General features: G+C 31.2%; 3 protein-coding genes across 5 annotated transcripts; all 3 read right to left on the reverse strand.

Moving 5' to 3' along the window:
- Positions 1 to 217: 217 nt before the first annotated feature.
- On the reverse strand, positions 218 to 3,587 carry LOC134836769 (uncharacterized). The gene is made up of 3 exons (XM_063851983.1): positions 2,982 to 3,587; positions 1,038 to 1,513; positions 218 to 979 (listed from the first exon to the last, which is right to left on the reverse strand). Exons 1-3 carry the CDS (start codon positions 3,152 to 3,154, stop codon positions 252 to 254), a joined length of 1,377 nt encoding a protein of 458 aa, XP_063708053.1. The 5' UTR covers positions 3,155 to 3,587; the 3' UTR covers positions 218 to 251.
- Positions 3,588 to 4,466: 879 nt separating this feature from the next.
- LOC134836361 (zinc transporter ZIP1) lies at positions 4,467 to 6,426 on the reverse strand. 3 transcript variants are annotated; one of them, XM_063851600.1, is made up of 4 exons: positions 6,239 to 6,426; positions 5,310 to 5,790; positions 4,673 to 5,250; positions 4,467 to 4,609 (listed from the first exon to the last, which is right to left on the reverse strand). In XM_063851600.1, the coding sequence occupies exons 2-4, from the start codon at positions 5,756 to 5,758 to the stop codon at positions 4,602 to 4,604; spliced, it is 1,035 nt and encodes a 344-aa protein (XP_063707670.1). In that variant the 5' UTR covers positions 5,759 to 5,790; positions 6,239 to 6,426; the 3' UTR covers positions 4,467 to 4,601. The 3 variants fall into 3 exon arrangements, with proteins under 3 accessions (XP_063707670.1, XP_063707654.1, XP_063707662.1); XM_063851584.1 differs by having other exon boundaries at positions 4,467 to 4,612; XM_063851592.1 differs by lacking the exon at positions 6,239 to 6,426 and having other exon boundaries at positions 4,467 to 4,612; positions 5,310 to 5,992.
- Positions 6,427 to 8,116: 1,690 nt separating this feature from the next.
- Positions 8,117 to 11,497, reverse strand: LOC134837666 (tubulin polyglutamylase ttll6-like). Its single transcript, XM_063853050.1, has 5 exons — positions 10,980 to 11,497; positions 9,939 to 10,283; positions 9,055 to 9,882; positions 8,554 to 8,995; positions 8,117 to 8,497 (listed from the first exon to the last, which is right to left on the reverse strand). Exons 1-5 carry the CDS (start codon positions 11,495 to 11,497, stop codon positions 8,117 to 8,119), a joined length of 2,514 nt encoding a protein of 837 aa, XP_063709120.1.
- Between the last annotated feature and the right edge of the window lie 650 nt (positions 11,498 to 12,147).

Here is a 12,147-nt window from a genome sequence, read left to right on the forward strand (position 1 = left end):
GATTCACTTGAAAGGAGGCCCAAGAGACTTTTATTTAGTGTATTTTACCTTTTTTCTCACAGCTTACGGATTGTTCAAGTCGTTCCAATTCTTCAGAGATCTGATTCGAGGACCAAAAAACGAATTTTATGATCCTTCTGCCTTAACTGAAGTTGAAGTTTCCGCAGAAATTGACGAACCGGAAAAGCCAAATCTCGAAATCTATTAAATAATGAAATAATTTATTAAAAAAATCAGAAATAAATTAAATTTTAATGGAATTTGAGGGATTTTGCGATCCGACTGATCTCATTTTCCGATGTGCGGTCCTTGAGTTCGCACAAATAGTTCGATCGTTGAACGCAATCAACGCCTGTGTATTCGTAGGTGTGTGCCGCTGGATTATAAGAAAGTCTCAAGCATCTTCCATTGCCTTTGATTTGGTCATCCTTGAAGTTTTGTTGCAAATTCGGGCGATTTGTTGTCGTTGTCGGAGGTTTATTGATAATTTTCGGATTAACCGTTGTTGGTCCCTTGCTGTAAACGCCGTTAATGACCTTTCCTTCTGATTCTACAGACTCTTCAGTTGAATTTTCCTCCGAAAATGGTTCATCTTTGCGATCTATGGAGTACAAAGAGCCTCCAATCGGTGCTGATTCCGTACTTGGCACAATTTCATGCTTGTCATTCACGATAATTCTCGCTTTTCGTTGCGGCAACATCTTTTCGAGCTTCATATTTGGATTCACGGGCTTGCCAGAATTGATCCAGATCCATAAGAGTCCCGGATTGAGACCGCCAACCCAAAAGTCTTTGCCGCGAAAGGCGAAATCGTTCAAAAGACGGAAGACGACGTCTTTTTGGCGCGAAATTGGATCGAGTTCGGCAAGTTGTCCTCCGAGAGATTTGCACATTGCTGCTGCAGACTTCCAATTTAAGCCGCGATCGATGCCGATGAAGTAACAAGTGTCGCCGATCAGAGTGAAATTGTGAGGACAAGCTATAAAAGGTAAGAAATTCATTAAAAATTTGAAAAAAATGATAATTTTGTCACTTACGTGGCTTTTCTTCAATTCGATCGCTTGCTTGATTGCCTTCCATGATGTAATATAACAGCTGTTCCGTTTTTTTCAACCGTTTTTCCATATAATCAACTTTGTAGGTTAATTTCTCGATGGCTGACAGCAAAAATAAATCCGTTTCCGAGATTTCGCGCTGTGAAGGCACCAAATTTTGCTGATAGTTGTTCTGACGAATCGGTTGGTAGTTTTGGTATGGTTGCGGATTCACGGGAGGCGGATGCGTACTTGGCTTATTCGTTGTTGTCGAAGTTGTTGTTGGTGATTTTTGAGGTTTTGCATCATATTCGATCGTTTCGACGTTATCCAAGCGATTCGAGAAGTAATAATTGTTCGCGGGAATAAATTGATTTTGGTTCGGCGACTCGGCATAATATTGCGACGGACTGAAAGTGTTGTGTTGCACATAATTTGTGGCAGGGAGCAAAATTCTTCCGTTGCGTGATGTCGATTGCCTGTGAGAAGAAAAAAACAGTCAATTAGGTAAACGGAAGTAACTGACCTTCACCGTGAAATGAGATGAAAAACAAAAATTTGCATGAAACGAGACAATAGGCGACGACGCGCGATGACGATGAACGGTAATATATTTGTCTTGCTACTTAACTTTACAACAATTTTTGTCACTTTCACTTGTATTTTATACTCGATGCAGATAAACGACGACGACTGAATAACAAATACAGACGTCATTGTTAAATATTGTTATTAAAATATTAAATTTTGTCTGGCAGTAACAGATTTTTTTTTCGCTCGAACGCCTTTTGTTGATGAAAAAAGTGATTGATACGTTTTTTATGCAGAAAAAAATGGAACTTTCTTTCGAAGATGAATTTGAAGTTTTGGTTAAAATCAATAAAAGTTTCAACGGAGCCCAATAAATGTCGTTTTGAAGCGTTTCTGCAGTTAATTGTCCCATTCACTTAATTTTTAACGAAGTAGTAATGAGAAAAAACGTTAAGACAGTCGTAATTGGTGAGAAAAGTGCATTTTAATTGCAATGAAGTTCAAACTTGTTTCATTTTTTGCAATTCACGTGATGAAGTCAACAACTTTTGCTTTCTTTTACCGTTTTTTTTTTATTAATAGAATTTTTTACGAAGAAATTTATTGAAAATTAACACTTGATGGATCAATGGGACTTTAAAAAAAATATTATTTTAAAATTTATTAAATTAATTTACAATATTTTATAAAAAAAAACAATTAAAAAAAAATACATTTCAGACGAAAAAAAATTGTAAGTTAATTTAATTTTTAATTATTTTAATTTATTTTGAATAATTTTTATTTATTTTAAATAAAAAATAATTTCATTTAATAAATTAAAAAATTGTTAAAAAAAATTGAAAAAAAACATTTTATTTTAAAAATAAATTAAATTAAATAAATTGAAAATAAAAATATAATTTATTTTAAATAAAAAGAAATTAAATAAATTTAGGTGCTTATTTTTTTTAAGTTTAAATTTCAAAAATTTAAAATATTTTTATTTATAAAAAAAAATAAAAAAAAATATTAAATTTATTATTATTTTATGTAGCAAAAAAAAATATGAAAATTTTTTTAACATTTTTTATTTAATAAAATTTGTACAAATTTTTGTTTATTTTGATAAATATTTTTTTTAAGAATTTATTTTAAACAAATTATTAAAACTGATAAAATTTGAACCCTTTTGACACGTTAAGTGTTAAATCTTGTACTCAACATCTCTTGCAAGAAACAATAACATTCATGTAAGTTTATTTGTTTTATTCAAATGTGACCATCGGAATTTCCCTCATAGTAAAAAAAAATGTTGATTCACAAAAAATTATGCAACACCTTCACTTTAACAATTTCGGAAAATACCGAATTTCAACATTTTGTCATGTCAACCTCAAAAAAAAAAAGTTTCTGAGAAAAAAGATCAAAATTTACCTCAATGTCGCTTCCTCTAACAAACTAGACCACGGCGTGTAATCATCATCTATCGAACTATTTCCAATCGCTTCTACGCCTGTCAATAGTCTTATCACACAAAATGCTGCTGTAACTAACATAAATACTCGCTTGTCACAGCGAGATGCTCTTAGAAGTCCATAAAAGGTCATTTCGTGTTTTTCACTTTACTTTTTAGTTTTATTTATTTTTTTAATGAAAAATATATTATTTATAAACAAACAACTCAATTAATTACAAATAAATCAACGTTATCAACGCTATTTCACTTTCTTTTGCTCTTGATTTTTTTTTTCAATATTTTTTTTTAATAATTTCTCACATAAGTCACACGTGCGTTTTCATGACTTTTTTAGTGTCTCAATAATAAATATTTGTTTTTTTTTCGATAATCAGTTATTTAATAATTTTCTATTTTTGTTTGTTTTCGGCTCTTAGGTAATGATTTGTTTGGCTTTACTTGCAACTTTCTCATTCAACGGTCGATCAAAAACTGATCAAAGACAATGTTGGTTAAAGAAATGTAACTTTTTTACAAGCTGCACGGGGGAGTTGGTGGGGATTTCATGCGGAATTACGGATGGAGAAATTTATTCAAGTTTGGTTTTTGCATAAATTTCATGTTTAGCGGTAAAATTAAGTCATCATCGTGGAATAATTACAAAAGAAAAAAAAATTATGAATAACAGAAATTACCGGTCTAGCGAGATGTGATGGTAATTGAAAGATCTTGTCACATATTCAAGAATTAATGTTGGTTATTATCACTTGATTTGTTTGTTTTTATGATATCTTTGTGAATTTACATGAAAAACGTGCTTCGATAACGGATTTTAGAGTAGGAAAAAAAACAAAAATTGGTCAAATTAAATAATTTATTTGAAAATTTTTACTCAAATTTTATTTTTTGTGAATTTTTATTTAAAATTTAATTAAAAAAATTTTTAAATAAATATATTTTTTATTTTTTTAAATTTTTTAAAAATATTTTTTTTTTAATTTAATTTTGAATTTTAGTTAAAAAATCAATTTTAAAAATGTAATTTTTGGTTTCTAGAAGCCTTTTGAGGTCTGTATGGATTTTCAAATTAAAAAGTTTATTGAAGTTAGTTAAAAATTTCCTTTAAAAAATATTTTTCATACCTGAATTATTCAATTTTTTGTTCATTAAAACATTTTCCTTGGTTTTAAAAAATTGAATCACACCAAAATTAAATTATTTTAAAAATGTTTTTCCACGGGTTGCGCGAAAAATAATATTTGTTGAAATAATTAAATAAACTTTTTTGACTGATATGCATTAAATATTGATCAAAAACCTCAATTAATTAAATTTCACACAAAATTATGTTTTTTTATGATATCAAATAAAAAATAAAGCACTTTCAATGAAAATTGAACCATTTTTAACTAAATTTTTATTATTTCGAAGAATCAATATAAAAAAATTAATGAAAAAAAAATATTTTGGTATCATAATACTTCGTCAACTTTATTCGAAAAATTAATTTCTATCACTAATTATTTCTAAATTCTCTTAATTGGTCAGATTCTTTGATAAATTTCACCATTTTTTCAGTCATTCGATGATTTTCAAGTTTATTCTTCTTCTAAAATGAGAAATTTTCAAGTATCAATTCTCCAGATTTTCTTCAAGGCCAAATACTTACTCATATAAATACTGAGCAACGTCATTGTCCCGAATCCCGCCATCACAGAGAGACATTGACCCATTCCCGCAAACTTTTTATTACTCAAATGCCATCTCGCCTTTTCGCGCGGCAACACTTCGCACACTGTCACATAAAGTAAAGTCCCTCCCGCCACTGCTTGCAAAACTTGCAACGCCGACGTGTCATAAATCGTCTTGAGATCAACGATTGCCATGCCAATTCCGATACCGAGAATGGATCCGAAGGAAAAAATGAGGATTGCAAGTAAATGATTGCGGAAACGGGAGCCGGGCGTCGATGAAAGTTCGACTCCGAGACAAAAACCCACGACAAATTTGTGACAAGCAACTGCGCCGAGCAGCAAAAGAACTTTTGCGGAAGTGTCTTGAACGCCAACAGCGATGCCTTCGAGAATGGAATGCAAACTAAGCGCTAAAAGAAGTCCTGCGTGCCCCGCGAGACTTTGTTCGCACGGTTCGGAGTGATTTGTGTGACAAATTCGGGCATTTGCTTCGGCATCCGCGCGATCTTCGATTTGGCGGATTGTATCTGCTTGACGATTGTCGGAGCTGTCACTAAAAAAAATAAATTTTTATTAATTTTTCATAAAAAATATTTAAAAATCAAAACTTACTCTAACAAACTTTGCGTTTCCGACAGCGATCCGTAGCCAGGTGCCGTTCCATGTGAATGTGAATGCCCGTGATGCTGCTGTACGCGAGGCGGATCATTGTGAATGTGTCTTATTGCTTCGCCACAAAGACAATGCATGAGTTCATCCGCAACGTAAACCATGAAAAAGCCTCCGCAGAAGATCAGCTCCGGATAATTCGGCAGTTTTTCACGTACTTCGGGCAACATGTGAATGAGAGACGTCGACAAAAGGACGCCAGCACCGAAACACAGCAAATTCGAGACCATCAACGGTTGCCGGCGACGACTTTGGCGCGAAAAAAAGGCAGGCAGCAAGCCGAAAATCAAACTTCCGCCGCCCAGCGTGAGCATTGCGAGGATTTTTGTGTTGTCTTTGTCCATTTGGAGTGCGTGAATGAAACCTCTGTTGCGATCAGGAGCGAATTCCATACTAAGTTTAGACGTTTGTTGACGTTCCTTATCTTGAAACGAAATCACAGAAAGTTTCTTATCAGTTTTTTTTTAATAATGCGTGAAATTAAAATTTTTCGGGTGATATCTCTTGACTTAACGAAGATTAGAAGTAGGTCAAACAAGATAAAAATCTCAGAGACTCCCGACCTTCGTTAAAAGGCAAAAAGGCTAAAACTGACTTCTTTTATCAACGAGTACTGTAATTTATACCAATACAAGTCAATTTTGCATTGAAAAAAATCATAGAGGCGGGTAACGTGCATGAATCAACTTTTACAACCACAAGCAAACAAAAAATTTGAAAAAATTTTTGAATGTATTGGATTTGTTATTGTTTCGGGGGTTTACTTGAGTTGACTCATAAACATTTCCTTACGAAATTTTTAGCCTTTATTTCGTGATAAAATTCGATTTTTTCGAATTTTTCAGAATTTCTGCCATAAAATGGCTTCTTACCTTTTAATTTTTGGTTTGTTAGCTTTTGTACATAATTTTAGCTTTTAACGAATTTCATAGAGAGAACGGTGTCTTTTTTAAAGAGATTAAATTTCTTATCAATTAGCAATAAAAATTAAAAATAAAATAAAAATTTGAGGGAGACACTATGAAAACTTTAACAAGCAAAAATTTACGTCAGTATCAAAACAAAGAACGAAAATAACTAAACAAAAGCGAGTGTATTGATAGCACAACCACAACACAAATCGTAGAAGAATGTTCAATACATTTACAGTGAATAACTTAGGGCTCGGAATGAAGTATTTGACAAATATTTTTTATACCTACATAATTTTTTTAAAATTAATTTTTTATCAAATTTATATTTTAGTGAAGAATTTTAAATTATTTTTAAAATTTTTAAGTTTTTACAAGAAATAAATTCGAATTTTTTCCAAATTTGAAGAAAAAAACTCAAAATTTAAATGTTAAATTAATTAATTAAAAATTCTAAACTTTAGGTTATAAATTTAAAATGAATGAATTTAAAATATTTTTAAAAATTTAAATTTAATAATTTAAAATTTTTAGCAATTTAAAGCCAAATATTTCAATTTTTAGGCAAAAACCTGTTCAAAAAAAAATTAAAATTTCGCAAAAAAATTTAAATAAAAGTCTTCTAGAAAATATTGAAGCAATTTAAAAATGTTACAAGAAAATTCTAAAATTTTCGACAAATTTGAATCGTTAAATGAACAAAAAGCTTTTTGAATTAAAAATTTAATACTTTAGTTTAATAGAAAAAATTACAAAACAATTTTAATAAAAAATATTTGATAAAAGTTATAATTTTTTGTAAAAAATATATATATTTAAGAAGTTTTGAGACAAATTAATGCATTTTGAGTAAAAAAAATCTTAAAAATATATTTGTAACAAAAATCTCAAATCGTTCAACTTCATTTTGATTAAAAATTAAAAAAAAATAATTTAATTTTTTTTTTAAATTTTAATTTTTTTAAAAATTATTTAATTTTTTTTTTAAATAATTTAATTTTTTTTTTAATAATTTTTATTTTTTTTTTAAATAATTTTAATTTTTTTAAAAATAATTTAAATTTTTTTTCAATAATTTAAAATTACTTTGGTGTTAGGTATAATTTGTTTCATGAGCTCTTTCAAGTTTTTTATGTTGCACTTTGAAGGAAAGTAAAAAATCAACAAAAACTTCACATAAAAGCAAACAAGTCAATATTTTTTTTCACATTTTCATGTCCCATAGATCAATTTTACTGCTCCATATTTCACTAAAAACTCCAATTTCGCCAATTATTTACATTCAACATAAACACAAAAAATAATCGAATTCAACTTGTTGATCCTTGGCAGTTGCTTCGTTTTATCGATACTCAAAACACATGACGAGCTGCTCACATGACGAGAAACTTACTTTCTTCGTTTAGCTTTTCACATTCAGGATATATGTCGGATGGGCATAATAGACGTGAAAGTGTGTCAGGCCTCAATCATGTCTGTTACGACAAACAACGGAGCATTAACGAAGACGAAATTGAGGAATAAAGAATGTTTTATGGTGCGAAATTGTCTTTTTTGTTGTTGTTTTTGCCGTTATTGAATGTTAAAAGGTCATGCTTATGCATTGTTTGTTGTTATTTATTTACATAACTAGTTGATCGGAGCCTCACCTTGTTCTTCTTCTTTCGCTTTCGTCTTCCGATAGTTGTTTTATTGTGCGCTGATAAAAAAAAATTATCGATTTACGACGAGACCTTTTATCGATTTTTGAATAAAAAATAAATTTTATTGATTTTCACGAGTAGAATTTCTAAACCAGACTCTAATAAAAATAAAAATCGCATAAATATTGCTCTATTTCTATCTGTAGGCATTCTCGAAATTATTAATTTTGATTTTTTCGCCGATAAATTGTCGCGCCTCAATACTGGATTTTTTCATGGAATTTGTGAGGTAACGCGCCATCGCTGTCCGATTGTTTTTATATGTGGATTGCTCGACATTGAGGCAGGGAAGCGCTTGATGTCGTATTGGCCAGCCTTGCGTTTCGTGTACCGCGACATTCGATGGATCGTCGATGAGCACGTTCTTCATTTGGATTTTCTTTTGCATTTTATACAATGGCAGCAACGGTAAATTTTGCATTGTTGTCTCGAGGGCAGTGAGTTTGGAAAATGTATCACGATATTTGCGGCGATCTGACTCACTTAGTAACTGATTTCGATGAAAACTGACATAAATCTACAAAAAAAATATTTTTTTACAATTTCCTTTGATTGATAAGAAATTTTTTTTACCATTTGAATTAATCCACAGCTTCTTATGAGAAACTCCCGTTGAGATAAAAGCGAAATTCTTTCCTTTTCTTCAGTTTCTGGGATGTTTTCTACAGCAAATCCATCACTTTTTGCCATTTGTGATTGTTTCAGCGACAATTTCTTCCTGTTTCGACCGACAGTATGATCGTCTCCTTCACCCTTGCAGTGTTGATTCCGCAGAATTTTGCGTTTTTCCTCGATTTCAAGGCGTTGTTTCTTCGCACACTCTTCCCTACGTTTGCTGGCAGCCGTTTCCGAATACACTGACACCTGATTTTGCGCGCAAAAGAACTTTGCGTAACGATTTGGATCGCCAGGCGGCGGCATTACGCGTCGAAATCCAGCGAGATTTGTTTCTTCCCACTCAATTTGCATCGCCCACGCCTTGCAACCATCTTCGTTCGGTTCATTTGTGCTGCTTCTGCAAGAAATTTAAATAAAAATTTATGTGAAAAAGGAGAAAAAAATAAATTTTCTTACTCTTTTGATATTTTATGAGCATTATCGCCTTGCACATCCTTGTGTTCGCGGATTTTCTGTAAAAGTCTCGTTCTCACACGTTTTTTGTCCTCGTCAATTACCCGTTTTTTCACGTCATTATCGATATTTAGCAGCAAAAGTGTGTCTCGAATCAACGCTTCTTTGACTTCTCGATCGATTTCTTGGTTCGTTTGGAAGCTGGGCGAATGGTTGACTTCCAAAATGAACGGTTTTAGCTTGTGATCGATCAAAATGTCGATGCCTAGTAGTTCGAAACATGCTTGCACGACGTCATGATTCGGAAAACTCGCGTTATAATTATGTTTTAGCATCGGCCATGCACTAATTATTGTCTTGACGATGACGTCATCCACGTTCGCCCACAACGCTTCGATGTCGTGTCCTTCGTTCGCAAGGATTTTGTTGAGTTGTGTGAATTTTCGCTTACTTCCTGCCTCGTAGTCGTGCGAAAACATCCTGCTGTGCCGATTCACGGAGTAATTTGTGAGATGCATAAAAACGTTTGACGTGTTAACGGCATTCGGTTCCCTGTATTTCGTTGTGGCAAAGCGTGCAAGTCCCTCGTTGTAGATAAAAATGCGTAACGGCTCGAGCGATGTGATTAACGTGTACACGCGCAAGTCAAATTTGAAGTTGTCGATCAAAAGGGGCTTGCAAAGGTACAGCTGGCAGATTAGTCGTTCGCCCGGATCGACTTCCTTTAAGTTTTTCGTCAACCAAATTCCCTTGCCTTGTGAACTGTGATCCGGTTTCAGGATAAAAGTCTTGTTTTTGAAGCGACGAGAGTAACTCATGGCGTCTCCAAAACTGTTTTTCAAAAAAAAAATAAGATTTTTACTCAAAAAAATAAAAATTTTACTCACTCAGCGGGAAAACACCACGTTTTTGGGAAAATTTGATAGTCCGTTGGGAAAAGTTTCAGCATACGATTCATGTTTCGCGCCAACATGTCTTTCCTCGAAATTTCATACATCCCGGGGAAGTGATTGATTTTTTGGAAACGACGCATTTCTCGACAAAACTCAACTGGCGGAATGGAATCGGTCCAACAAACGTTCCATAAGTCGAGTTCTTTGACTAGTTTGTAACCTAATTGCTTGGCAACTTTTCCAATTATTTCGTAACGACTATTAAGGACACAAATCGACAAAGGATACTTTTTCTTCTTTTTAAAATGCTTTTCTTGACCGTCTTTGCGCTTTTTGTTTCTATAAATAATTAAAATTTTGAAAAAATTTTTTTTTTAAATTTATGATGCTTGAATGTTTTGCAAAAATCTTAAAAATATTTTTGAAAATTTTTTAATAAAATTTCAAAATCATGAAAAATGTAAAAAACGAAAATTTTTATTTTCTTCAATTTGTGATGATTGAACTTTTTTAAGTTTGAGCAAAAAATTTAATGATATACTTATTCTAAAAATTTTATAAAATTATGAAAAAAAATAAAAAATTATTTTAAAGTTGATCAAAAAATTTTCATAAAAATTTATATTAAAATTTAATAAATTTTTAAAATCTTAAGGAAAGAAAATTTTTGGAATATAATATAAAATTTTATTTGGATTTTAAATATGTAAAATAAAAAAAATTAATTGTTTTTTTTTTTAATAAAAAAATTTAATTATTTTTTTTAAATAAAAAATTTTAACTTAACTCTATAGAAAATAAAATTAGGAAAAATAGTAAAAATCGGAAATTTTTGTCACAAAACTAAAAAAATTCAAATTTGTATAAAACTTTTATAAATTTCAATTTTTGACAATTTTACTTAAAAAAAATTAAAATAAAATTCGTATTTGGGAATTAAAATCCGGTTTTTTCTTGAATTTTCATAAAAATTTTTAACATCGATCTCAAAAACATTAAATTTCCGAAAAATAATAAAAAGAAAATTTTACTTACTTGATATAAGGTAATCCTTTCGTCTTCGGAATCGAATAACTCTTACAATTATCTTCACTTTTACTATTAAATATCACCGAATACGTATTATTATTGACTTTTAACAATCCAGTCTGACAACATTCCTTAAACTTATTGGTTGGTTTCTTGCTTTTTCTTAAATTTTCCTCGTCACTCTCGTCGCTTGAACTCGAACTTTGAGTAGAATCACTTCCCGTCTCCTCATCGTCTTCCTCTTCATCCTCTGACTCTTCACTACTCGCCTCCGTCTCGCTACTTTCACTTTCCTGATCGCCTCCGCTGCTGTCCTTGCTATCGACATTTTTGTTATTTGCCTTTTTTTGCCTGTTGTTCCGATTACTCGCCTTGATGTTTGAGTAATTTTTCATGCTCTTCACCGTATTGTTGTTGACGATGTTATTGTTTTGATTAAGAAATGAGTTTCCATTTAAATCCAAATCGTTACTCAAACTTTTGCGGTTCTTGTTTAGATACAACTCTGAAAACCATGAACTCATTTGTAACGAAAATTTTGTTTTTTTTTTCGTACGTCGAAGCAAAAATAAAGTGACGTGATTGATTTCTCTCTATGTGTGTTTTTAATATCAATTTAGCGAAATTTTTGCAACAATTTTAGTTTGTTTTTGTGTCAGCGAGCCATCAAACTAACGAATAAAATGGAAAATTTGAACCGTGAATTTTTAACAAATTAATTTTTTGCTTTCCGCCTGTTATTTTTTATTGACGAAATAAATGTTTGTGTGGTGTAAATGAGGGAAAATGACGTCTTACTTGAACTCTGTCCCGAATGACAATGCCTACTATCGTCGCCTTGATTTTAATTTTGGCGTCAGTCGCATGAAAAATGACATTAATAACTACAAAAATGTTGAAAAAAAAACTTTTCATGGAAATTTATTGTGTTCATCAAGGCTCGTAATTGTCGGAGAGCTTTCCCATTTTTTTTTTTTTTTTTTTGTAAAGTAATTTTTAGTAAAGTTGTAGTAAAGAGTGGGACACAAAACTTTTTTTTTTACTTTTTCTTCGTTCTATAAATAAGTTGTTTGTAGATTTTATAGTTTATTTCGAAAAGTTTCTTATCAAGTCGAGAGAATATTTTTAGAGCTCGCAATTATAACTGTCTCTACTTTATTTTTGCTTTGAAAAT

This window comes from Culicoides brevitarsis, chromosome 1 (assembly GCF_036172545.1).
Source record: "Culicoides brevitarsis isolate CSIRO-B50_1 chromosome 1, AGI_CSIRO_Cbre_v1, whole genome shotgun sequence".
NCBI classification, from domain to species: domain Eukaryota; kingdom Metazoa; phylum Arthropoda; class Insecta; order Diptera; family Ceratopogonidae; genus Culicoides; species Culicoides brevitarsis.

Excerpts from the sequence above, each read along its gene's own strand:
- LOC134836769 (XM_063851983.1), bottom strand. The coding sequence starts at position 3,154 with ATGACCTTTTATGGACTTCTAAGAGCATCTCGCTGTGACAAGCGAGTA. Across the intron at positions 1,514-2,981 it reads TTAGAGGAAGCGACATTGAG|GCAATCGACATCACGCAACG; the intron begins GTAAATTTTGAT and ends TTCTTCTCACAG. Across the intron at positions 980-1,037 it reads TCGAATTGAAGAAAAGCCAC|CTTGTCCTCACAATTTCACT; the intron begins GTAAGTGACAAA and ends TACCTTTTATAG.
- LOC134836361 (XM_063851584.1), bottom strand. The coding sequence starts at position 5,758 with ATGGAATTCGCTCCTGATCGCAACAGAGGTTTCATTCACGCACTCCAA. Across the intron at positions 5,251-5,309 it reads GAAACGCAAAGTTTGTTAGA|TGACAGCTCCGACAATCGTC; the intron begins GTAAGTTTTGAT and ends TATTTTTTTTAG.
- LOC134837666 (XM_063853050.1), bottom strand. The coding sequence starts at position 11,497 with ATGAGTTCATGGTTTTCAGAGTTGTATCTAAACAAGAACCGCAAAAGT. Across the intron at positions 10,284-10,979 it reads AAAGGATTACCTTATATCAA|AAACAAAAAGCGCAAAGACG; the intron begins GTAAGTAAAATT and ends AATTATTTATAG. Across the intron at positions 9,883-9,938 it reads ACGTGGTGTTTTCCCGCTGA|TTTTGGAGACGCCATGAGTT; the intron begins GTGAGTAAAATT and ends TTTGAAAAACAG.